Source organism: Coffea arabica, chromosome 1e (assembly GCF_036785885.1).
Source record: "Coffea arabica cultivar ET-39 chromosome 1e, Coffea Arabica ET-39 HiFi, whole genome shotgun sequence".
Taxonomy (NCBI): Eukaryota; Viridiplantae; Streptophyta; class Magnoliopsida; order Gentianales; family Rubiaceae; genus Coffea; species Coffea arabica.
The window spans coordinates 45,449,528-45,474,073 of NC_092311.1; the positions used below are offsets into that span (position 1 = coordinate 45,449,528).

General features: G+C 37.9%; 3 protein-coding genes across 7 annotated transcripts; all 3 read left to right on the forward strand.

Annotated features, from left to right (window-relative positions):
• Positions 1–662: 662 nt before the first annotated feature.
• LOC113689525 (replication protein A 70 kDa DNA-binding subunit B-like) lies at positions 663–11,000 on the forward strand. 4 transcript variants are annotated; one of them, XM_072057871.1, is made up of 14 exons: positions 988–1,040; positions 1,183–1,219; positions 1,479–1,527; positions 8,149–8,244; positions 8,341–8,486; positions 8,587–8,857; positions 8,938–9,034; positions 9,140–9,264; positions 9,342–9,420; positions 9,520–9,649; positions 9,731–9,882; positions 9,985–10,105; positions 10,164–10,410; positions 10,498–11,000. In XM_072057871.1, the coding sequence occupies exons 5-14, from the start codon at positions 8,343–8,345 to the stop codon at positions 10,623–10,625; spliced, it is 1,494 nt and encodes a 497-aa protein (XP_071913972.1). In that variant the 5' UTR covers positions 988–1,040; positions 1,183–1,219; positions 1,479–1,527; positions 8,149–8,244; positions 8,341–8,342; the 3' UTR covers positions 10,626–11,000. The 4 variants fall into 4 exon arrangements, with proteins under 4 accessions (XP_071913971.1, XP_071913970.1, XP_027063093.1 ...); XM_072057870.1 differs by lacking the exon at positions 8,149–8,244 and having other exon boundaries at positions 663–1,040; positions 8,410–8,486; XM_072057869.1 differs by lacking the exon at positions 8,149–8,244 and having other exon boundaries at positions 665–1,040.
• A 148-nt stretch (positions 11,001–11,148) lies between these two features.
• Positions 11,149–12,759, forward strand: LOC140010579 (uncharacterized). Of its 2 annotated transcripts, none has more exons than XM_072057874.1 (5): positions 11,149–11,503; positions 11,606–11,723; positions 11,818–12,109; positions 12,192–12,316; positions 12,423–12,759. In XM_072057874.1, the coding sequence occupies exons 2-5, from the start codon at positions 11,637–11,639 to the stop codon at positions 12,696–12,698; spliced, it is 780 nt and encodes a 259-aa protein (XP_071913975.1). In that variant the 5' UTR covers positions 11,149–11,503; positions 11,606–11,636; the 3' UTR covers positions 12,699–12,759. The 2 variants fall into 2 exon arrangements, with proteins under 2 accessions (XP_071913975.1, XP_071913978.1); XM_072057877.1 differs by having other exon boundaries at positions 11,828–12,109.
• A 251-nt stretch (positions 12,760–13,010) lies between these two features.
• LOC113706500 (nucleobase-ascorbate transporter 12) lies at positions 13,011–20,521 on the forward strand. The gene is made up of 10 exons (XM_027228416.2): positions 13,011–13,882; positions 14,443–14,540; positions 14,646–14,816; positions 15,655–15,755; positions 16,591–16,726; positions 16,871–16,921; positions 17,019–17,306; positions 18,496–18,730; positions 19,507–19,793; positions 19,927–20,521. The coding sequence occupies exons 1-10, from the start codon at positions 13,318–13,320 to the stop codon at positions 20,146–20,148; spliced, it is 2,154 nt and encodes a 717-aa protein (XP_027084217.2). The 5' UTR covers positions 13,011–13,317; the 3' UTR covers positions 20,149–20,521.
• Positions 20,522–24,546: the final 4,025 nt, after the last annotated feature.

Here is a 24,546-nt window from a genome sequence, read left to right on the forward strand (position 1 = left end):
CTCAAACGTTTAACAATTCTTTTGGATTTTGTTTCTTTTTTTTTTGCTCAGCCGTTTTGTAATACTTTTTCCCAATTAATTTTTCGTTATCTAATCAATTGTTTCATTTTTTATTACCTAACACATAACATTTAGCTTTCAACTTCATACAATTATTAGCATTTTTTTGTGGTTTCCAAATAAATGACAATTAATTATCAAATCCTTGTAATTGACACATACTAATTATTATTAACACGTTTTTTTTCCAACTTCATACAATTATTAGCTTTTTTTTTTGTTTCCAAATAAATGACAATTAATTAAAAAATCCTTGTAATTGACACATATTAATTATTATTAACACGTTTTTTTTTCTGAATATAAGAGGGGGAGGCATTCGCCTATTATTATCAAATTTTCATTACAACTTTATATGTGATAAATTTAATTATGCCCAGTAAGTTTATATGTAAGTCAATTTTAAAGGTTTATTTTTAGATGAAAAAAGGGACAAACACTTAACTCAACTCATTACTCTTGTCTTCTTTGCTTTTGGCGGGCTTAATAGTTAATTGTTTCATAATTAACTACTCTTATAAAGTAACACCCTTTATTACCAGGTCTTTGCAACGGACAAATTTTGTTTGTTTAGTTTGGCTGCATCGGTTCTCGATTTCTTCATCCGCCGCTCATATTTCCTGTCATCAGCCTCCAGCCTCCTTTTGTTGACAGCTGATTTTACCTGAGCTGCGTACTACCTGGCTCATTTTTATTAGATTGCCCATCCTTTCTGCCTCCATTTACGCTTCCTCATAGGAGCCTTCTGTAGTCTTTTTTGTCCTTTTCTGAGGTCATGCCTGTAAATCTGCAATCCGCCCCCGCCTCTTCTCGTTGTCATCCATCACCTCTTCTGCTTCCGTCGATTGACACTGTTCTCTGCTTTGCATTTGTATAATGGTTATACAGTTTCTCCCCTTTTCTTTGCATTTTTCCAACAGTTATAGAATTTCTCCGCTTTCCCCCACCAGATTTTCGGCTGCTCAACATCATGAACAGTGGTAATTGTGCATCTGCTCCTTTCTTTACCCTTTTTTACTGCTCTTGTTTCTTTGCTGAACAGAAGGAACTACCTCATAAGCATTGCTCTTTCTTTTTCTTTACCTGTTTTGAACCATCCTTTTCCCTGCCTTATTTGTTTAGCTCCGATTTGCGCTGCTGTTGTTGCTGCTGCTTCCTGGTGAGCACTTGCTTTTACAGTTTGTTTTCTATTGTTTTCCCTCTACTCGTTTGAATACTTCAGAATTGCTGCCATACTGCTGTGCTTTTTTATTTCTTCCTTGCTTCTTTGCTCTCTTGCGACCTGGATCGCCCATTTTTATTTTCCCCTGTCCCTGCTAAATTCTTATCACCAAATCAACTTCTTTTTTTTTTTTTGTCTGTCATTTTTTTCCCACCTTTTCTTGTAACCCCTTACATTCTCATGGTTTCTTTGACAGGTTCTGCTCTTATTCGATTCTACGGTGTTTAACTTCTTCGTACAACCAGGTTAGCTTTCTTTATTTTGTTCTATTCTTCTTTTACTCTTTTCTCTATGTTCTATGCTTTAATTTGTACCTCTTTGACGTTCATTTTCTGATGCATCGTTAGTTTCATCCTGCTCCAGTTCTACCTTTTATTGTTTGCCTGTTTCTGACCTTTAAACCCTTTTATGATCTTTATACATTCCATGTATACGTTATTCTGTTGTTCCTGATGTTGTTCCATTGCTAGTAAGAAAATGCCAACTTTTTGCACTGTAATTACCTGCCTGATTTTTTTCCCCTGTTAAATATTTGCTTTTTCCTCAACTGTTAGCCATTAGCTTCTTTTCATCTCGCTATTTGTTTGATTTTTACTCGCTCTGCTTTTTGTCATTTTTTAGTTTACATTCTTTTTTTGCTGAGTTAGATGTTCCTTTCTTTATATAATCCTTCGGCGTTTTAGCACTCTTAGCGATCTTGAATGGATAGAAATGCTGTTCGCCGAAAAAAGTATGCAGAAATGCCACCGCTGAAAAAAAAAGAACTGCTTCAACGTCGAAGAGAAAATAGATCTGCCAAGAAAAAAGATACACGCTTACTCTCGCGTATTCGCAAGGTTCCCTTTGGTTATATAGAATCAGGTGTTTCTTTCCCTGATTCGAACCATGGAAACCTTGATAGTGCGAATCACCCTTCTCTGCATAGTAACGTGTTAGGAGGTGAAGTATTGAAGAGCGGTCATGACAGTGCCGATGTCATTACTGAGGCATTGCAATATATGTCCTCTCGCAACTCTGCTTCTTTTGTTCCTCATGTTGCCTTTCCTTCTACTGCTGAAATAGCAAGCCACATTCCAAATGCAACTCTTCTTGCAGGTATAGTCAGTAATGTCCTTCTTCCTTCTTATCCAATGGGTTGTTTTTTGACCGCCTTCACTCCCCTGCCTACTGGTTGCTGTTTTTACATTTCAATTCTATGTAAATGGATGGATCTTCATTTACAATCTGCAGAGCTTCCACCTGCTGCTAAGGCTGATCTTAGGAGCTGCAAAGGAAAATTCCTTCCAGAAAAAAGAAAAAATTTGAACCTCTCTTCTTCCACTATTGAGCCTGATTTTTGTCTGCCTAGGAGAAAAATTAGGACCTCCATACCTGTAGCGTTGCATGAACGTCCGAGCGATTGCTTTGATCATTCGGATTGTGTCATCCCAGGTACTAGCTCTGGCAAAGAAGATTTGCCTACGAGCTGTCTTTTTCAGAATTCAGTAGAATATTGTTCTTCTGCCCATGTTTCTATGAATTGTGAAAATCTTTATCCCCTCGGAACTGCTGTTCATGCAGCCCCATTTCTGCACCAAAAAGACAAATCTTTTGAGAGGCACGATTCTATAACTAGATCTGCTTCCTCTGTTCCTGTGATCTCGGTTAACAGGACCAACAGTTCTTCTCATCTTTTTAGAAGCATTATGCAACCTTCCAGCATAGATAAAGATCCTGTACTTGCTCATCAGCTTTTTGAAAATGTTGTTACGTACTCTCCTTTGGCCAAGGTTTATATGCTACCTGGTCAGCTGCAATCTCCTTTCAATGATAAGCACCGACTATTTCATTCTGAGAAAAATATGCCACCCTTTGAGAACCAACCTTTTGAAGCAGCTTCTACATCTCAAGGTATATTTTTTGAACAGCGGCTACTCTCAATGCAGCCCTTCTGAATATTCTTTACTTCTGACCACATCCAAATTATATTCATTCAAATGACATCAGCCTGTTTTGTTTAGCTTGTTTCTTTATACGCTTGCAGAAACCACCTCTGCTCAAGTGAGTCGCTCTATGGATACTGTTGAAAGAAATGATTCGGTCATGAATGCAGCGGAAATTGCCCGCTCTTCTGCTTTCCCATGTAGAGAGCAGCCTTTTACCCGAGAACGCTGTTCTCATCGCCGTGTGCCGAAGCAGGCTCCGGGTTGGCATTTTATTTCTCAGTAGCTATTTAGATGCCATTGCTAAATAACCTGATAAAGGCCCCCCTTAGATCGCTTCTCAATTGTAGCTTCGAAATAAATGCAGCTGCACCTAAAAAGAGGAGCCAGCGAATGAATGCAGCTGCACCTAAAAAGAGGAGGCAACGACGAATTTTCCCAATCAATGAAATCCCGCATGAAGCTTTGGCTCTTCCAGATGCTCCTAATTGTGAGCACTGTGGAGCCAAGAGGTTCCATTTAGAACCTCCTAACTTTTGCTGCTCTGGAGGAGAGATTTCTATAGTTGCTCCATCTATGCCTTACGATCTTAAGCGCTTATTTATCGAAAATGATGAGGAAAGCGCTCATTTCAGAAATAATGTGAGGACCTATAATAACAACTTAGGATTCACGTCCTTTGCTGCAAAATATGATCCAGAACTGACCAAGAACACAAAAGGTGTTTATACTTTTCGTGTTCAAGGTCAGGTCTACCATTTCCTTAATAGTTTACTCCAGTCAAGCGAAAAACCTTCAGGAATTCAGTTTTACTTTTTTGATTCTGATGAAGAATTAGCAAGGAGGGTTGGAAGTTCTGATAAGCTGCGTGAAAGTACTTTAAAATTACTTATGCGTATCCTCTCGAACAATCCTTATGCTAGATTCTTTAAGAATCTCAGAAATGTCCCAACCATTGAGAGCTATAAAATTGTTTTGAATTGCTATCCTGGTTTAGACCAGCGTGTGTATAATCTGCCTACGGCCTCTCAAGTTGCTGCCATATGGACTAAGGATGACGATGAATCAACAGATAAAAATGTTCATATTCAAGTTTATACCCACTCTAATACCAGCCATAGAATTAAGCATTACTATGGCTGTTATGATCCTTTGCAATACCCTATTCTCTTTCCTCAAGGTGAATGTGGATGGCACCATGGTGTTAAAAAACTTCACAAAAGAAAGAGAAATGCAGATTCTTGTGAGAATGATTTCAATGTCGACCCTTCCTCTGTTGATGACCCTTCGCATTTACTTGATTTGGAGCGTAGAGGCAAGTGGATTTCTTGCTGTCTATCACTATTAAGAGTAAGCATCATACACTTTTCTGAATTCGTTTGACATTTTCCCCTTGGTTCGTTATAGCTGTTGAACATGGAAAGAATGAAGAGGACACTGTATCAGCGAGAGAGTATTATTGTTATAGGTTTCAAATAAGAGAAGATGATGAGTCAATGTTGCTGCACTGTCTTAGACTTCTACAACAATTTTCAGTTGATTCATATGTGAAGATAGAAACTTCTAGACTGGACTTTCATAGACACCGACAAAATGTGGTTAGGTCAAAAATTCTTCAAGGGGTATTAGACAGTGTCTCTGTGGGCCAAACTGAAGGTTCTAAAGTTGGTCGTAGGATAGTGCTACCTGCTTCCTTTATAGGTGGTCCTAGAGACATGAGGCGCCGCTATCTTGATGCAATGGCACTCGTGCAAAAGTACGGAAAGCCGGACATTTTCCTTACCATGACCTGCAATCCGGCATGGAAAGAAATTCAGTGCAATTTGAAATATCATGAGAAGCCGCAGGATAGGCCTGATCTTTTAGCTAGAGTTTTTAGAGCTAAATTTGAGATGCTTAAGCATGAACTTTTGAATAAACAGATTTTTGGTGAAGTGGCAGCATGCGTCTATGTCATTGAGTTTCAAAAACGGGGATTTCCACATGCTCATTTGTTGCTCATTTTAAAGCCTCAATTTAAGTTGCTCAATCCGGAGTCCTATGACAAGGTAGTCTGCGCTGAATTACCTGATCGGTCTCAATATCCTCATCTCTACTCTCTTGTTGTAAAACATATGATCCATGGCCCCTGCGGAGATATGGATAAAAGTTGTCCTTGTATGAAAGACGGTTCTTGCAAGAATCGCTATCCAAAAAATTTCTGCCCTCATACGACCCATGGTGAAGATAGTTATCCATCTTATAGGAGAAGGGATGATGGCAAAAAAGTGAAAGTTCGCAGATTCACCCTTGATAATAGGTGGGTTGTGCCTTACAACCCCTATCTTCTTGCTTTGTTCGATTGTCACATGAACGTGGAAATTTGTTCTACCATTAAATTGGTCAAGTACTTGTATAAGTATGTGTTCAAGGGGCATGATCAGGTTTCCTTTAGGATTATGACAGATGATAGTGCTACTGATACTGACGAGATTAAAGAGTTTCAAAAAGGCCGATACATTTCACCTCCAGAAGCTTTTTGGCGCATCTACCATTAAGTATGTGTAGATGAACGTGGAAATTTGTTCTACCATTAAATTGGTCAAGTACTTGTATAAGTATGTGTTCAAGGGGCATGATCAGGTTTCCTTTAGGATTATGACAGATGATAGTGCTACTGATACTGACGAGATTAAAGAGTTTCAAAAAGGCCGATACATTTCACCTCCAGAAGCTTTTTGGCGCATCTATGAGTTCCGCTTAAATGAGATGACCCCATCTGTTTATTCTCTCCAAGTTCACCTTCCGAATCAACAGCTTGTTTCCTTTCCAAAGAGCTCAGATTTGCTGCAGTTGTTAGCTAAAGTTGATTTTTCTAAAACCATGCTAACTGAGTTCTTCAAAATGAATGCAACCAACCCAACTGCTGAAAACCTTAAATGCTTTTATTAGGATTTCCCTCAGCATTTCGTTTGGTCTTCTAAGTATAGGCATTGGACAGAAAGAAAGCGTCGAAAGGTCATAGGTAGACTCGTCAGTGTTAATCCAAGAGAGGGAGAAAGGTACTATCTAAGGCTTCTCTTAAATCATATTCCAGGACCGCTATCATTCGATGATCTCTTGACTGTTCATGATCAAAAAATGGATTCGTTTAGGGAGGCTGCTTTGGCGCTTGGATTGTTGCAATCTGATACATATATAGAAGAAACACTTGATGAAGCTGCTGCATTTCAAATGCCATCCTCCCTCAGATTATTATTTGCTACTCTTCTGGTCTATTGTTCTCCAACTGATCCTGTGATGTTATGGAGAAAATTTGAATTGCACTTTTCTAAAGATTATGAGCGGCATAAACAATATCATGACTACTCTCCCGCTCAAATTAGGGGCCTGGTTCTGGCTGATATTAACAAATCACTTCAGCAGATGGGTACAAACATTGCTGCCTTTCAGTTACCATTAGATGATCTCGTTAGTGTAGAACAGGCTCACCTAACAAAGGAGATAGAAGCTGAAAGAAACATAGACATACTGCCTGAAGATCTATTAATGTCTTTGAAATTAAATTCCCAGCAAAAGTATGCTTATGACATCATCCTACAAGCATGCTTTGCTTCCCAAGGAAATTCTTTTTTCATTGATGGTCCTGGAGGTACCGGTAAAACCTTTTTATACCGGTCTCTGCTTGCTACTCTGAGATCGCAGGGCTATATAGCCATTGCAGTAGCAACCTCTGGAATTGCAGCATCTATTCTGCCCGGAGGGAGAACTGCGCACTCAAGGTTCAAAATACCTCTTGATTTCTCAAAGAACAGAACCTGCCAGCTTAGCAAGCAAGGCGGGGTTGCAAGACTGCTCTCAGAGTCAAAACTAATCTTGTGGGATGAGGCTTCCATGGCAAAACGAGAAACTATCGAGGCATTTGATGATTTGCTTCGAGACATAATGGAGTCTGAACTGCCTTTTGGGGGTAAAGTTGTTGTATTTGGTGGGGATTTTCGCCAAACACTACCTGTTATTGAGCAAGCAACAAAGGAAATCCTCTTGCAGTCATGTTTTCTGAATTCTCCATTGTGGTATAAACTTCATAAACTGAAGTTGACGGAAAACATGCGAGCTATATTGGATCCTCAATTTTCTGAATTCTTGTTAAGAGTTGGCGAAAGGCGTGAACCTGTGGACATCAACGGTGAAATAACTTTGCCTAGAGATTTAGTCATTCCTTATTACGATAAAGAAGAGTCCTTAAACAGGTTACATGGCTTAATAAATTCTGGCTTATCTATTTGCTCTTTAGTGTATACGGTTTCTGATCAAGCTTCTTTATTAACAGGTTACTGAACTGTGTATTCCCAGATTTAGCTCTCTATTCCCATGATCCATATAGCATGATTAATAGATGTATTCTTACCCCCAAAAATAGTTCAGTTGACGAGCTGAATGATATAATGATTAGAAGGTTTCCTGGAGAGCTTCACGCTTACATTAGTTCTGACAAAACTGTAGATCAGCGGCACCAGGGGGATTATCTAGATTTTCTTAATTCTCAGAATCCAAAAGGCCTTCCTCCTCACAGGTTAATGTTAAAAGAAAACTGCCCGATTATACTTATAAGGAATCTAAATCCCATTGAAGGACTATGCAATGGCACAAGGCTTATATGTAGAGAGCTTGGCCGGCATACTATCTCTGCAGAAATTGTCTTCGGCCAGCATCGAGGAAACAGAGTTCTCATTCCAAGGATACCATTGCAAACTCCTGACAGCCAAAAGAATTCGATTGCATTCATAAGAACTCAGTTTCCTATTCGACTCTGTTTTGCATTGACCATTAATAAATCTCAAGGATAAACTCTAGATTATGTTGGCATTTACTTGCGAGAACCTGTCTTTTCTCATGGACAGTTATATGTAGCCTTGTCCAGAGCTAGAACTTCAGCTGAGCTGAAAATACTTATTGTACCAGGAACTTTTGATGGTATAAAAACGGACTGCAAAACTAGAAATGTTGTATTCAGTGAAGTTTTTGAATTGAGCCAGCAGTAGAATGTCTTATATTCAGGTATACTTGCACCGGTCTATGGCTGTGTTTACTTATTGCTAATGTCTTATGCATACCCAACCTTGTGCATTATAATCATTTTACCTTCTTTTACAGAAATGTCTAACCTCCTGCTGATTGATAATATCATGCCTGATATGAAGAACTGGTCTTGTATCATCACAGTTCAAGAAAAGCAACAAGTCACAGATTCTATGGGAACACCGACCAAGAAGCAAAAGTTTATCTTCTATGATTCAGAGGTAAAATTTTAGATCCTTAAATGACCATTAGCTATTTAATCTTTTATTTGTTTGTCTATCATGTTTGTTATATGGAAAATTTTTTTTTGCTTGATGATAGGGCTCTAAAGTTGAAGGGATAATCTTCAATACTGATATTCCAAGGATGAGTCCTATGCTTCAGGTCTATAAGAGATATAAAATTTCAAATGCTGATGTCAGAACTATTCCACCAAAGTTTCGGAGTGCTGGATTAATCAAACAGTGGGTTATCACTTCAAAAACTGTCATTGAAGAGGTTGATGCCAATGAGGACATTATGCCTGTTAAATTTGCTTTCACTGACTTTGCTGATTTAGCTGAATACATGGATGATAGAACGAAGTCCGTCGGTGAGTATGCAACCAGGCTTGTCTATCATGTTTTTATCACACATCGCTCTGTTCTCAGCTTGCCTTCTCTCCCTTCGCAGATGTCCTCGGAGTGGTGATCAGTTCATTAGCCATGAAGACAATCACTAGAAACTCCAAACAGTCAAACGTTCAGAAATTTGTCATCCTTAATGAAGAGTATGCAATCTTTTTATCATACTGCACAACACTCTTTTGCTGACCTTATCTCACTTTTCCTTTATCTTTGAATCATTTTCATCCTGGCCTTTATATCAATGTTAGGTCTCAAACTGTCCTGCTATCTTTATGGGACGATTTTCTGAACAATGAAGGCCAAGCTCTGTTGAACAACATGCAAAGCTATCCTGTAATTATTGGTCGAAGACTGAGAGTTAACAACTACAATGGTCTGTTCAAATGCTGTCTTTTTTGTATTATAACCTTTACTTCTAGCTCGGTATTCATTTTGTTCTTTATACTACAGGTGTTTCTCTCTCTACTTGGTTCGACTCTGCTTTGCTTGTTGATCCACCGATACAGGAAGCAAGACAACTCAAGAATTGGTGCAATGGCATTAACTGACATTTTCTTTTTGTACTTCAATGTCACTTATATTTTTACACCAACTGATATTTTCCTTACATCATGTTTTTTTTTGGTAGGGCAATGAGAAATGCAGAGTCAATTGCAGAGATCGTTGATGCAAAGAGCTACATTAAATACAATCCTGCACTTTCTTTAAAAAGAGACCAGAAAACTACTCTGATTTGCAATGTTACCCCATCACACAAGGTGATCAAATGATAACCTGTTCTATAATTTTATAACGTCGTATCTATTCAGTCTTTCACCTGATAAATGCCTATCTTTTAGACTGCTTGGGTCAAGGCAAATCTCTCCTTTGAACACATCTTCCAGAAATATTGGTACATGAGTTGTGCAAAATGTTACCGAGCTACAGCGGCAGATTATGGAATTGAATTTACTTGTAATTCATGCAAAGAAAAGGGACCTGCTATGCCTAGGTCCTGTATTACTAAATCACTGGCTTTAATTCTGCTACTTAATTTCTCTTAACCTTACTGTTACAGAGTGTATAGCCTAACAGCTTGTATACTTATTTTCAGATGCCGGTTTGACATTGAATTGAGCGATGACAGCGGAGCTATACCTGCTTCTATTTTTGGAGATCTAGCAGAAAATATTCTGACCTTTACTGGCCTTGAAGCAATGGATAACTTTAATCAGGTTATTTTAATTCATCGAATTTAATAATAAGTGCAATGTTTCCATGTCACCCTTATAGCTTCTTTGCTTCTTCCAGAATCTTGAGCTGCCACTTGAGTTTGTTCATGCACAGCTTAAAACAAAGACATATCTGGTTCACATTAAGCCAGTCCAAACACAGCTCGCTGATGCCAGACAGCGTTATACAGTTCTATATTGCTCTGAACTTGAACCAAAAATTGCTCGTCCTCAGTTAACACATGAACCAGAATCTGTCTCTCTTTCAGCTGACCAGCAGACAGAAAATGAGCAGCTGTTGACACCAGGTTGATGAATATACCTGGAAGAATTGTGATGCATAACTATGTTTTCTTTGACTGAACTATTAACTTAGCTTAGCGTTGCACTTGCAGAACATGGCAGCTCTAGCTCAAAAGTGCGCCTTCGGCTCAGTGAAAAGTTTGATGAAACAGACACTGTTAGCACCAATGACTTTGACAGTCCAGATGCTGACTCTAAGAAGAAAGCAAAATTAGTCTGAATTGCCTTCGCTGCCTTTTGGATTGCTCAGACATAAATATTTTTTTTTGGTTTTGTGATCTGCACTTGTATGACTTTTGTTAATGGCTTTTGTTAATAGGCAGATTGTTAATGGCTTTTGAAAATACTGCTCATCCATTCACAATTCCCTGGCTTTTGTACGTGGTTATCTACTAAACAGCTTTTGTCGTGATCATTGAACTTTGATAATGGCACCTGTATCAAGGTTCTTGCCAGGTTTTCAAAGATTAACTGAAATCCTCCATCTTAGCAGAACCATGGGGATTTTTACAGATATCTTTGGATTCCTGACAATGAACTCCCTTCCTGTAGAACTAACAGCTTTGTAATCTATACAATGTGGGATTCCTTTCCATTTCGTTCTATTTTCTGCATTACAGTTGTTATTATCACTTTCGAACAACCAGTTCTGTGTACATAGTTGTTCATTTATTACACAAATTCTTGCCAGTTTTCAAATAAAACTTATATATTCTGTTCCTGCTGCTTACATGTCAGACTGTCTGCTCCACTTAACATGCCAAGTACACGATGACTTATAATTTTCCCTTCAAACCATTAAAGCACTACAAATGCACAGCTATAACATGCTGTCAATTGGCAGCTCGCACTTAATTTCTGCCATTCAATTGTCTTTTCTATTCATTATTTCTTACCATCCTCTGCTGCAACTAATTAATCTTTTCAGCCGTGGTAGGAAAGAGCTTGAACTTAGCATTAAAACCAATGAAAAATACACTCTTTTTGCATTCATCTTTTCTTTATATATATCCTCTTTATCATTTGCAAAATCATACATAAAAACTGTCCACCATACATTTGCACTGGCACATTTTCTGCACAAGAACTTGTCCACAGGTGAATAACTCTGCGATCTATTTCTAGCACTCATAAGATAATATAGGCTTGTGCTTACAATTTTTATTAACAAGGCACTTTTCTGATTTTTCAATTCTTCAGTTTTCTTCCTTATAGATCAATAGCAGATGCAATGTCTGTATCTCCAGCGAATTTTCCTCCGACAAATAGCTGTTTACCAGCTTGCTGTTTTCTGCTCAAATGCATTCACAGAGGACAGGTTAACTTTTAGTTCATGTTCACCTGCATTGCGGCATTTATTGTTGAATAGCATGGTATTCTCTGACATTATTTTCCTGTCTCATTTTTTCAAGGTATTACCAGCTCAGTTTGAATTGTTGCTTCATCAGCATCACTGCAATAGAATCACTCTAAGGTTTGGACTACGGCAATGGACCATCACAGTTACTGATCATGCATTCGGAGAAGGATGGGATGTTTTTTGTGAACACAACATTGTTAAAAGACATGACACGTTGTTACTTCGACATAGCGGAAATCTGATATTTGATGTCATTCACTTCTGTGAACTACAAAAAGAAGTTTTATTGCCCTGGACAGTTCCCCTGCCAGACCTGTTGCACTTGAATAGCGTTGCATCACGAGGTGAAAATATCACTGTATCTATCTCATATCCTCATCCATATCATACATAGTTTTAAATTTAACTCATTATCACTGATTCCAGATGATATCCATGCACCTACTAGACACCAGCAAGTTGCTTCGTCACTCAGACCAAATTTCTGCCAAGATCTATCTGATTCGGTTTGCTTTTATCAAATATTTAACTCTGCAACTCCAAACAATTTGGTCAGCTATTCCATGTTTACCTGCATTCTCTTTATCATCCCAACTTTCTTGCAAGCAATTTCCTTTTGTTTCTGCATATCTTCTGATCTCAACCTCTTCATGACAGAAAATTCCACGCTTTATTGATCACTTCATCAATGGTACCAAGACTCCGATGTTGCTTATCAATACTGGAAACAAAAGTGCTCGGATAGGTGTAAAGCATAAATGCCTTCACAAAAACTGGAGAGATTTCATTCTTGAACATCAACTGCAGCACAACGAAACCCTTGTTTTTGTTCCGGAATTTGAAAATATATTTACGGCTTTGATCTTCGACGATACCGGAGTTGAAAAGATTTTTCCTTGGTATCACGCATTCAATATTTGTTCAGATGCTTGACGAATTTAACTGAATGTAATTTACCTATAAATTAAATACATTACCGATAATTTCAGCTTCATCTTAGCTACCCTATACAGCTATTGGCCCGTGAACCTTAATACATTACTTCTTGTTTGTATTAATTAATATTACAAAATTAATTACTCAGCTGGGCATTACTGGGCATCATTACATTCGCCCACCGCGCATCGCGCGGTGATCACCTCCTAGTAGTGTCCTGCACCAGCAAACGCGGCTTACGCTTCTTTCACTACAACATCAGTCACTACTCACTACTACTACGACTACTATTACTGGTTCCTCACTCTCAGTCCTAAAAAACACGCACAACACGCACTAAACTCTCTCCTTCTCCCTCTCCCTCTCTCTCAGGTCTCCTCTCAGACACATTTCCCACAGCAGTGACGCACACACACTCTCTCTCTCTCTCTCGCACAACACGCACTCGTTTCATTGAACTTCACCTTGTTGGTGGCTTAGATCTCTGTCTTTAAAACCCTAACCCGTATTTCTTACCAGATCTGCTATTCTGTGATTGCTAAATTTTGCAGCCGCATTCCGGTTAAATTATTGATTTTTTATAGAAGATGGTGGTTTAGAAAGTTTGGAGGACCCAATGGCGAGCTCCGACCCGAGTAAGCGACCCAGGCCCGGTCCTTGGCCGCCGGGCGCTGCTGCACCAGAATCCGGTCCCGCAATGCCACCTTCCTCTTGGGCGAAAAGGACCGGTTTTCGTCCTAAATTTTCGGGGGAGACTAATGCCACGGATTCCGGTCCGATTTCAGTTCAGCCGCAGCCGAAGCCTAAAGAGCCCGAACCCAATCTCGATCTCGAAGCGGGCCGAGTTCGGCCCACTCCAACGTCAAATGGGGAGCTGTCTCCTGTGCCGGAAAAGCCCGGTCAGCAGAAGGATAAGGATAAGGTGGTGAGGAAAAGGAGGGATTCTGATGGAGGTGGTGGTGGTGGTGCGGGTGCGGGGGCGGGGGCTGGCAAGGGTTCGAGGCCCAATGGGCAGGCTGCGAGTGGGGGGGAGACGGCGCAGGGGACGGGGTCGGGGAGTCGGAGGGCCACTCGGAATGAAGAGGTGGTGGATATGTTGCCGCAGACTGTGGTGGAAGATGATGGGTTTATTTCAAAGCAATCACATATGAAGTATGAGCTTAGAGATTCACCTGGTCTTGGTGAGCTTTTGATAGACGAGTAGTGTTGGATAGTAACTACTAGTTGTTTAAATTATAATCCAGATATGTGGTGTTTGGCTGAATAGTTAATATTTTATTATTGTGTTAGTGAAATGGGTTTTAGGTGAAAGGGGTTTTAGCTGTCTGTTCTAAATATGGCGAGAATTTGGTGTAGTTGTTAATTTTAAAAGTAGAAACCTGGCACTTTTTAGTGAGGGTTTTGTTGTACTTAGACATATGTAAGTGGGTTTTTATGCTTGTCTCTCTGTGAGTGTCTGTTGACTGTAGCCAATTTTGGCTTTCCAATAGCTAGCTTATTTTGTAATAGTAGTTCAGAAAAGTTTTTATTTTTGTTCATTTTTTCCTTAAAATACGTCAATGCTATCACTGCTGATCGTTGTTATTCTATGAAACAGTAAGCTTCACTGATAAAACTATTGCGAATTTGAATTGCTAAAGCGTGGAAAAAGATGATCTTATCAATATAGTTTTGAAAAGAATATGTACTTGGAGATTGTAGTCTAAAATGCTGAGTATTGTATGAATCTGGTATCTTTCAGTTCCTATCGGGCTATATGGATTTCAACACTATCTTTCAATGTTGGGGTCACTGATACTAATTCCTCTGGTTATAGTTCCAGCAATGGGCGGCAACTATGTGAGCACTTGTAATTTTTTTATTTGATATCTAGGAAAGATTCTGCCTTTTTTTTGGCTTTATGTTCATCACATGATGTTGAACTTAATGAAGTAACTGGTGCAGGAGGATACGGCAAACGTGGTTTCCACTGTGCTTTTCATTTCAGGGCTGACGACACTTCTACATACAGCCTTTGGATCAAGGCTGCCCCTAATACAGGGTCCATCTTTTGTTTATCTTGCTCCAGCTCTAGCAATAATAAACTCCCCTGAGTTTTTGCGGCTGAATGGGAATGTATATCTCAACTTCTCTATTAGACTTATAAAGTACACCTGCTTGTACATAAATTTTTTTTCCTTATTAAACCATAAAAAAAAATTTCAGCCCTAGTTCTTGTTCTTCGGTTAGATTTTGATACGCATAGGCATTGATTTCCTGAAAAAAAAACTAGAGTGTTGTTCCCAAATAACAGAGATAAAGCTGGTGCCTCATGTTAGGTAGATCGATGACAGTATTTCTGCTAGTTCAGGAGAATAGGCCCTAAAGCTGTGGACTGGCTTGTCAAAGGCTAATTAAAATAATGATTGATCTTCTGTAAACTGTCAGATTAAATTAATCTTCACACTTGTAGGTTTAGATGCTGAAGAAAAGCACTTCTTAAATTCAAATTAGATCTTAATGCACATGGGATGAAGACCTAGGCCCCCTTCATTAAAAATATTTATATGCTGATAGTGCATACAAGATTATCTTTGAAATAATATTGCACTTGATTGCTAAGAATCAGCTGGGGAGCTTGAATGTTGTGCCTGCATGTTGATAATAGTCTAGCTTGCTTTTACTGATCTCCAGTTGAATTATGCTGCTACTTGCATCAGTCATGAACAGTGTAATGAGCTGTTGAGCAGATGAACCCACTAGCAGTTTGGATTTTGTAGTATGTTGGTACGTTGTAGGAGGATGGAATAGGGAAATGCTTTCTTATTGTTTTTCCAACTGAAAGTTAATTTTCTCTTCAATCCTCTTCCTGATAGACCAGTCAGGCCTTCAATGAAAATGTATCATGAAATTGTATGTTTTGTCTTTGGTAATTAATAACATTTCTTATTGAGTTCTAATTCTTATGCTTCAGAATTTCAAGCATATTATGAAAGAACTACAGGGGGCTATAATCATTGGTTCAGCTTTCCAAACCATCCTGGGATATAGTGGTCTGATGTCATTATTATTGAGGTAGGATATTATTACTGCATCTTATCAGGAAAGAATTTCCTATTGATCATTGTTTCGATGAGTTGAGAAAAGCTTGATTCATCAGGAGTGCAGTTGTTAAATGTCCTATTGCTGTGCTTCTGATGCCTTAACAATGCTAGATGTTAGTAGTTGGCATGTGTAATTGGCTATACTAAGGATGCTGTTGACTCTTTTGCTTATGTTTTCAACTCCAAAAGGGTTGAATTTCCAATGTGCTGTATGAAATAAACTTCTTGCACATATAGAAATAACAATTCCAATGTTTTTTTTTTGTTACTTTTGCCATATCCAAGGATTTGTTTCTTATTAGAAGGGGAAATAAAATGCCAAGGGGTCCTATAGTTGTTTAAGAACATAAGCTTCAGATTCCCAGATTACTAGATACAGATATATTGCTCTGCACGTTACAACATATAAACTGTCATATTCCTACAAGCACATACCTACATAGATTTTTTTTTTGTTTTTTTTTTAATTAGTTACATTAAACACTACAGGTTTGATAATTATCACAACAATGTTATGCCTGTCTTTAGGGATGTTAAGCTTGGTTAAGATGGTTCTGCTTCAGCTATGTATTGGAAGTTGAACCTTCTTACCAGATGTGGACAGATGTTAAAGGGTTGATATAGGAAGATTCCACTGCATTGTGACCAAAACTTCTTGTATTCTACAAAAACGAAATTCTGGACATTTAGAGTCTGCAACATGTATAAAGCTAATCACATACATGTATAAAGCTAAGTTTACCCAAGTAGTACCTATATTCTTCTGGACTTGATTAACATGCTTATCCACATTTGACCTTCTTCAGATTCATTAATCCAGTGGTTGTCGCCCCTACCATTGCTGCCGTTGGACTTTCGTTCTACAGTTATGGTTTCCCACGAGTTGGTACTTGTCTTGAGATTGGTGCTGTGCAGATATTGCTAGTTGTTATTTTTTCTCTTGTAAGTTTGTCTGCCACCAATTGATTTTTTTTCCTCTCTTATCCATTTTACATTATATTACAACTTTATCTTGTTGCTGTTACCTCTTGGTTCCTTTATCCTGTCTCACTTTGTCAATTTCATTGTCTCTCTCTTGTGCTGCAGTACCTTCGTAAAATATCTGTTTTGGGTCATCGAATATTTCTAATATATGCAGTAAGTGGAAGCTTTAATTTTTTTCTTTATTGGACTTTTGCTGTCATTTATGTACTTTGTCTAGTCTTTTGCACATTTAACCTATATATGCATACAGGTACCTTTGGGCCTGGCAATTACATGGGCCTTGGCTTTCCTTCTGACTGAAGCTGGAGTATATAGCTACAAAGGTTGTGATGCGAATATACCAGCCTCGAACATAATATCAGACCACTGCAGAAAGCATATTTCTAGAGTGAAGCACTGTCGAGTTGATACATCTCATGCACTAAATTCTTCTCCATGGTTTAGATTTCCTTACCCATTGCAGTGGGGTACACCTGTGTTTCACTGGAAAATGGCTTTTGTGATGTGTGTGGTGTCCATTATCACATCAGTGGATTCGGTGGGTCTTCCCTGTTTCCTGCTATCTTATATTCATGTATATTTTACCCTTGTTTCTTTCTGGATTATGTTTCTATGGACATTCTTAGTCTGTCGTTTAAATTTTACTGCTAACGTAAATACACAATCTTACAGATATATGTTGCACAGTTTAAGATGGGTTAAGTTTTAGATTTCTTGGTCCTGTCAACTTTCCTTGATTTACAAGACAGCCTCTATTCTTTTTCTTTTTTTTTGGGGGGGGGGGGGGGGTTGGTGGTGGTGGGGGTGGATAATGTTCTATTGGTACTAAAGCTATGTGTGTGGCTTTGGAGCATTAGTGCCTTGTGCTAAAATCCTATTATATTGCTAAGGCCTTGTAAATGAAAGGATGGTTATGTGCATTGGATGTATATGTTCATCCAGTAATTGTAATTGCAAACATTACCGACCAGGAAGATTTGAAGTTCAATAGAAGACACGGCCTTAATTTTTTGCAAATGGTAGTAATTCTGTTAAGTGATGGGAATTGATGAATTAGTTTTTGGTGTCCTATCTCTGTTGTTAATTTAGACAATATCTGGGATGTGTCTGATTTTGTAACTGCAAACAATGACGTTCAATATCTGGAATTCCAACATCTGTTCTAAAATCGTGGCTTTGGTTCTGGAGTTGCTGGCCTTAAGATGTGAAAATCTTCCATTCTGCATGCTAAACCCGATTCTTTGACTATCACAAGTATTGGCTGATTTTGACTTAATTGAGCAATACAGAACCAATTTACTGGGCAACATTTTTTTAAAGTAATTTGTGTATTTCCTTTTTAAGCATGATGCTAGAATATTGAAAGAGCTGTTATTGATGGCAATAGAAAATAATATTAAAATAGATGAAGGGAATCTTCAAAATTGGCTTGGTAAAAGAAAATTACGATTGAAATTCATACATCTTTTATGAAAATTTGGTTACTTGTGAGTTTACATTGATTTTTTTCCCCCGACTTGGGTCTTGTGAGGCTTTTGATTGGATTTTCTAGTCTATATAAGCTAAGTATCTCAAGTTTGTTACCCTGATGAGATAGAACTTTCTTAAGCTGGTGAATAGGCAACAAATTTTATTGTCCTTGTTGCGCTATGCTGAATAGAACTTGATTTTATGATGTTCGAGTCTTGGACTCAATTTGATTTCCAATAGCACATTTATGTTTTTAGGTTGGGTCATATCATGCATCATCCTTGTTGGTGGCATCCCGACCTCCAACACCTGGTGTTTTAAGTCGAGGAATTGGTCTTGAAGGCCTAACTAGTCTATTGGCTGGTCTATGGGGAACTGGGACTGGATCAACCACCTTGACTGAAAATGTGCACACAATTGCTGTCACAAAGATGGGCAGTCGAAGAGCGGTTCAGTTGGGTGCAGGTGTTTTAATTGTCCTTTCCCTCATAGGTATGTGTTTTCGCACTTTTGCTTAATATATGTGCAAGAGCATGGCAATAATGGTGGGAATGTATTGCCACCATGGACAACTATGTTTAGAACATTAGTTCAAGGTGTTTTAGAAGATAGGACTCAGCTGATGCGAGGTTACTGCTTGGATTATATCTGGTGGTTGTGGGCACTGTTTGGAAGTTTAAGTGAATCTCATAATGCTTAAGATGTCAAAGGTTGTTTGATTGTCAGTACTAAAAGTAATGTATCATGTGTGTTGGGAGAAAGGCCTCTGAGTGGCCCCAATAATCACTGAAAAGCATCATTGCAATCAGATAAACTTTGGGACGCTTCCATTCGTTAATTGTGGCAATTTGGTCAATCATTTTATCTGTAACTTTTAATGCCTATACTGGATTATAATTCTGATGGATTCTGTGTGTTATTGTCTGATGACCGATCCCTAGAATGTTGTTTATGTGGGAGTTTTAAGACATGGTAGTCAAGACCAAACTTCCTTTGCTCCTCCAAGCAGTCAAAATTTAATGCTTTTCCCACTGATATTAGCAGGATACTTTATGCTACATACACATACATACATACATACATTCATACATACATATATGTATGCGCGTGTGTGCGCGTATATGCATTGTCAGTATGCTAGTTGACTCCAATTTTTACCTTGCGAACTAGCTACGTCTGCCTATGTCCTCTTTACTCAAAGGAGATCCTCAAATTGATTCGAGTCTCACCCAAGTTATAACCGTAAATCCTCTTTGCTATGTTGACAGGTAAAGTAGGTGGGTTTATTGCATCAATTCCTGAAGTCATGGTTGCAGCTCTCTTGTGCTTCATGTGGGCAATGCTTACTGCATTAGGCTTGTCAAATTTACGATACAGTGAGGCAGGAAGCTCAAGGAACATAATCATAGTGGGCTTGTCATTGTTTTTCTCCCTTTCAGTGCCAGCTTACTTCCAACAGTATGGTATTTCTCCGAATACCAACTTACCAGTTCCAAGTTACCTTCAACCCTACGCTGTGGCTTCTCATGGTCCTATCCGCACCAGATATGGAGGGGTATGCATGTAGCTATTAGCAAGTTTGCCTGATATACCCCAAATACATATTCCTTTTTTCTAATATTACAGTTTTTCGGCTTTCCATCATTTAATATTTTGTTTTGAAGGCTTTTTATACTCGAATGTTGCAGTTAAACTACTTTGTGAACACGCTGCTTTCACTTCCCATGGTGATCGCATTCTTAGTAGCTGTAATTCTGGACAATACTGTACCTGGAAGTCGGCAGGAACGTGGAGTGTATGTGTGGTCCGAAGCTGAGACTGCAAGAAGAGAACCTGCTGTAGCTAAAGACTACGAGTTACCATTTAGAGTTGGGAGAGTTTTCAGATGGGTAAAGTGGGTTGGACTGTAGGAGGAGGATGATGCTATGTTACTCTCCTTGCTACAAGTTTTGTCACACATTGGTAGCCACCATTTCTGGAGAGTGTGGTTGATGTTCTGATATAAGCTCCTCGAATTTGCATGGCGATCTATTGAAGAGTTTTTAGTTTGCAGCGACGCGCAAATGGGGCTTTCTGGGACTAGTGGCCTGATAGAGAGTTAATTTTGTGTACATTGGAGGATCAGAAGGAATCTGTGTTGTAATTTAAAGTTGTAAAAGCCCTGTATGTAATTTTGAGGTAAGGTCCTTGGATGGACTTCTCCATTTGCACAGTAGCTAGCAATGAGAATTTACTTCTTCATCCATTATATAAAAAAGTTTGCATGTAATCTTTTTTGGCTTAGCGGGGGGCTGAATTAATTCTTTTTTATTTTTTTGAGAAATTCAAAATTTATAAGCTGCAGTGCTTCTTGAAGCGGCTGTGTAATTTCTTTTGTGTTTTTATTTCGTATTTTGATGAGAAACTTGTTGTAAAGACTAAGGGTATATATACGTATAGAGATGTTTTCGCTACACACTCTTTCTTCGATGATTGCTTTTATTCATCATCTTTTTATACACTGATAGTGTATGTACTTTCACTATTAAATGCATGGTAATAGTATATATATTATCAGTGTATATAAGATTTATTCATATAATAATAAATTTATTTTCCCTATTTTTCACTATTAAATGCACGGTGATAGTGTATATATTATCAGTGTATAAAAGATTTATTCATACAATAATAAATTTATTTTCCCTATTCCTTGAACGGGATTGGGAGCGTCTTTGAAATCCAAATGCGAAATTGGCCTACACCAGATACTAGGGTCCAAGAACTATGAAAACTGCAATCCTGCCCGACCCAATGTTTGTGGATTTTAAAGTAACTTATGGGCCGCCTCAAGCAAGGGAATCTATCATGATTCAAAGTTTTTCTTATTGGTTTCCAAATGCATTTTCTTTTGTTATATGTCACTTTCTTTTTTTTTCTTTTTCTTTTTTTGGGGATATTTCTGTGGTCAATTGATTGTTAGGATGCCATTATTTAAGCTCAAAATCCAAATATTCCTCGACTAGATTTGACGGGTGTGGCGCCCTGTTTTGAAGAAGTCGGTTATGATTGGTGTTTTTTGCTTTGTGTTGTGGTGGGCTGGCGTGGGCTTGGTTTGGGGGGGGGGGGGGCCTTAAACTTGCACCATTGATAGATATTTATGAATTTACATGTTTCTTTCTTTTCCGGATGCCACTCAACTTCTTCAAGCTGAAAAACCACGAACCTCCTCTTTCAACATTGCCAAACTCATTCTTCTTTTCTCAACTCATCCAAAAACTCTACATCGATTACTAGTCCTCAAAAGTGTCGTGCATAAATTCCCGCTACTTCTTCGTTCAATAACTTGACAAACCCAGACAAGAAAATGACCAAATTCAAGCAAGATGGAATCCTTTGAATTTTCCTTCCAAAACATGCGCAAAAAAATTTGTTCGTTGAAGGTTTTCAAGTCTTTGTGTAGGAAATAGTTTCTTGTTTGAACGAAATTGCCAATCCCGAAATATTGCCAAGACCCTTCAACCCCGAAATATTACCATGCCCATGTGTTAAGAGACTGCAAATTCCCTCTTGTACCAGAACAAGTCAATGATCAGTCGGTAACATATATTATATAGAATACTACTTTGTTTTTTTTTAAGAATTTCAACTTCTTAGTGAAGTTATTTGGTTGACATATTGCAAGGACAATGTTGACAAGAATTCCACTTAGAGGTATGGGAGAATTGTGTGAAGATTTTAATCACTAAAGCTTGTACTAGTAGTTTAATGCAGTCAGCCAATGTGAAGCAACTAATAAAGTATCAGTAAGAAATGAAACAAACTAAAGCACCAAAGATAAACCCAAAATCTCAGCCTCTACACCTAATTGATCACAATTTATATGTCTGGCAATATTAATTTCTTGAGTATAAAATTTTAATTTGAACCCAATATAAGAATTATTATCATTTTATCCCCTTAACATTTGATAATAGTATCAATTTTCCCCTTGACATTACTTTTTAATCACTTTACTTCCAAAACTAATGGCCAAATTTAACCAAGTTTGTTAATTCATTATAAGTTAAAGGAATAAAGTGACAATAACAATGTAGTAATAAAAGAGTATTTTATCCAAAATTTGTTAATATGTTGAGTTGAATTAACTATGGGAGTAATCACTAAAGTGATAATAACCTCCAATATAATTCTGATCATGATGGTCATGTGGCGTCATCAATGAAGCATTTTACCAACCTCTTTGAAATAGGACACACCATAATCATAACTATGGAGTATGAGTGGACGTTTGCATAGATTAGCAAGTGGTTAACCTGTGATTTCTTGCCCACTAATCTTTATATGGTTGGGAGCCCATGCAACTTGCAACTGCTAAGACCTTTTATTCCCATAGTGATGCACTTAAAAAGGGTCTAAATCTTCGTTTTATGAGATTAAAGTTGTTAAACCTAGTCCTCATACATTGCACTTGTCACTTGATAATATTAAACCGTGATTACCTACCTTTACCAGGATTTTTCTTAACCAGAGTTTTTTCTTTTCTTTTATATGTGTTTACCATGTTGCATTTGTTGTTGTTGGGGTTGGGGTAAAGAGGGAGAGAGGGGGAAGAGGAGGGGATTACTTTATGCTTCTTAAACAAGGAAAAGGATTTTGGTAAAGGGAGAACTTTTGTGCTTATTCAAGCATGGCTTTCTTGTAGGTCTCTTGTAGCAATAGAGGCTTATATATAGATTAATTTTTTCAACATTGACGATGTATACACTATCAGCATTGAATAGTGTATCCACTGACAACTATGTAAAATTTAAATTTGAAATGCAACTTTTGCATACATATCATAAATTAAACGGTAATAGTATATATACTGTCAGTGTCTATAAGATTTACTCTATATATATATATATAGTGTAACTTTTGGTGTCTGTAATTAATAAGATTTCTGGTGTGTGTGTATAATATATATATTAGTTTAGCAATTTTGGATTAGGTGTAAAATTTTCCTGCACCGACCGAAACTCTAGTTGACGTATTCGAAGAGAGAGCTACATGTCTTACCCTTGAAATATCAAATTTGACCAACTTCGTGTCAAAGAAGACACCAAAGGCTTGAAATTACGAAACCAAATGTTGCTTCAAGGCACTAAATCACCATTTCCTAAGGCTTCAATATAGTATGCAGCTGATGTAAAGAGGGTAAAACTTGTTTACCAATCTTCCCAATGACTCGTCAATTTGCAGGTAAGCTGGTCAATTCACCACCAGTATCTTTTATTACTCCAATTTTATGTATGCGTGTCCTCGCAGCTGGCTACGTAAAGCATGTTCCACTTGTACACAGGGTTTAATTAATAATCATTGCTGACAACCCAAATAATAAAAAAGAAACAAGAAGATGAAAAAATTACTTGTCATCTTTCACTTTCATCAATTCTTTTTGTTTTTAAAGTTTAATCTGTTTTGTGCCAATAGAGTCAAACGATGTTAGTTGAAGACATGATCGAGTTGGTGATGTGTGAAGACATGATTAGCACTTAAAAAAAAGTAAAAGTATGATACATGAAGATTTCCTGTAACATTTATACATAGGAGAAAATCAAACTAATAAGTCTGAGGGCGTCGCTTTTGCAGAAATTCAGATTAAGACAAATTGAAATGAAAAGCCGAAGACATTTCTCATTTCTGAAGCTGCACGTGGAGTAATTCTTTCTACGAAAAAAGAATACCATGGCACGACAAAAATGAGTCAGTGTTCATATTGGAACGTGGGCATATTGAATTTGATCTGTCAAACAGGGCCAGTGGTTGGCAGCAAGTTTTGTCGCAGTTTCTTTCACCTACCATTATTGGTGACATCGCGCAAGTAAAATGAAGCTGCCAACACCGGAAGCCTTCATATGGTTGTTGACAAGTGACGGCCATCCTGTATGAATTTCAAACTTGGGGGGGAACCACTTGATAATTGTACCAAGATGGAGGGACCAAAAATATTATTATAAGTAGAGAAGGTGGAAGCATTATTCATGGTAGTATTTCATACTTCATACTATATAGGTTGTTTCATTTGTTTGATGTACGATATTTTTCCTCAAAAAAAGAAAAAAGAAAAAAGAAGAGCATGGATAATACGTATTTTCGACTATTACTACTGTTTAGGCTAATTCCATTTTTCACTTCCGAACTTGTACCTTATTTTCACTTTAGATCATGAATTTTAATTTTGAACACTTTGCATCTGTAATTTTTCAAATTTGTCCCATTTAAATCTGATTAATAATAAGGGTCCCGTTTGACAAGTGAGTTTTTTGGATGTTTGTCTAAAACTT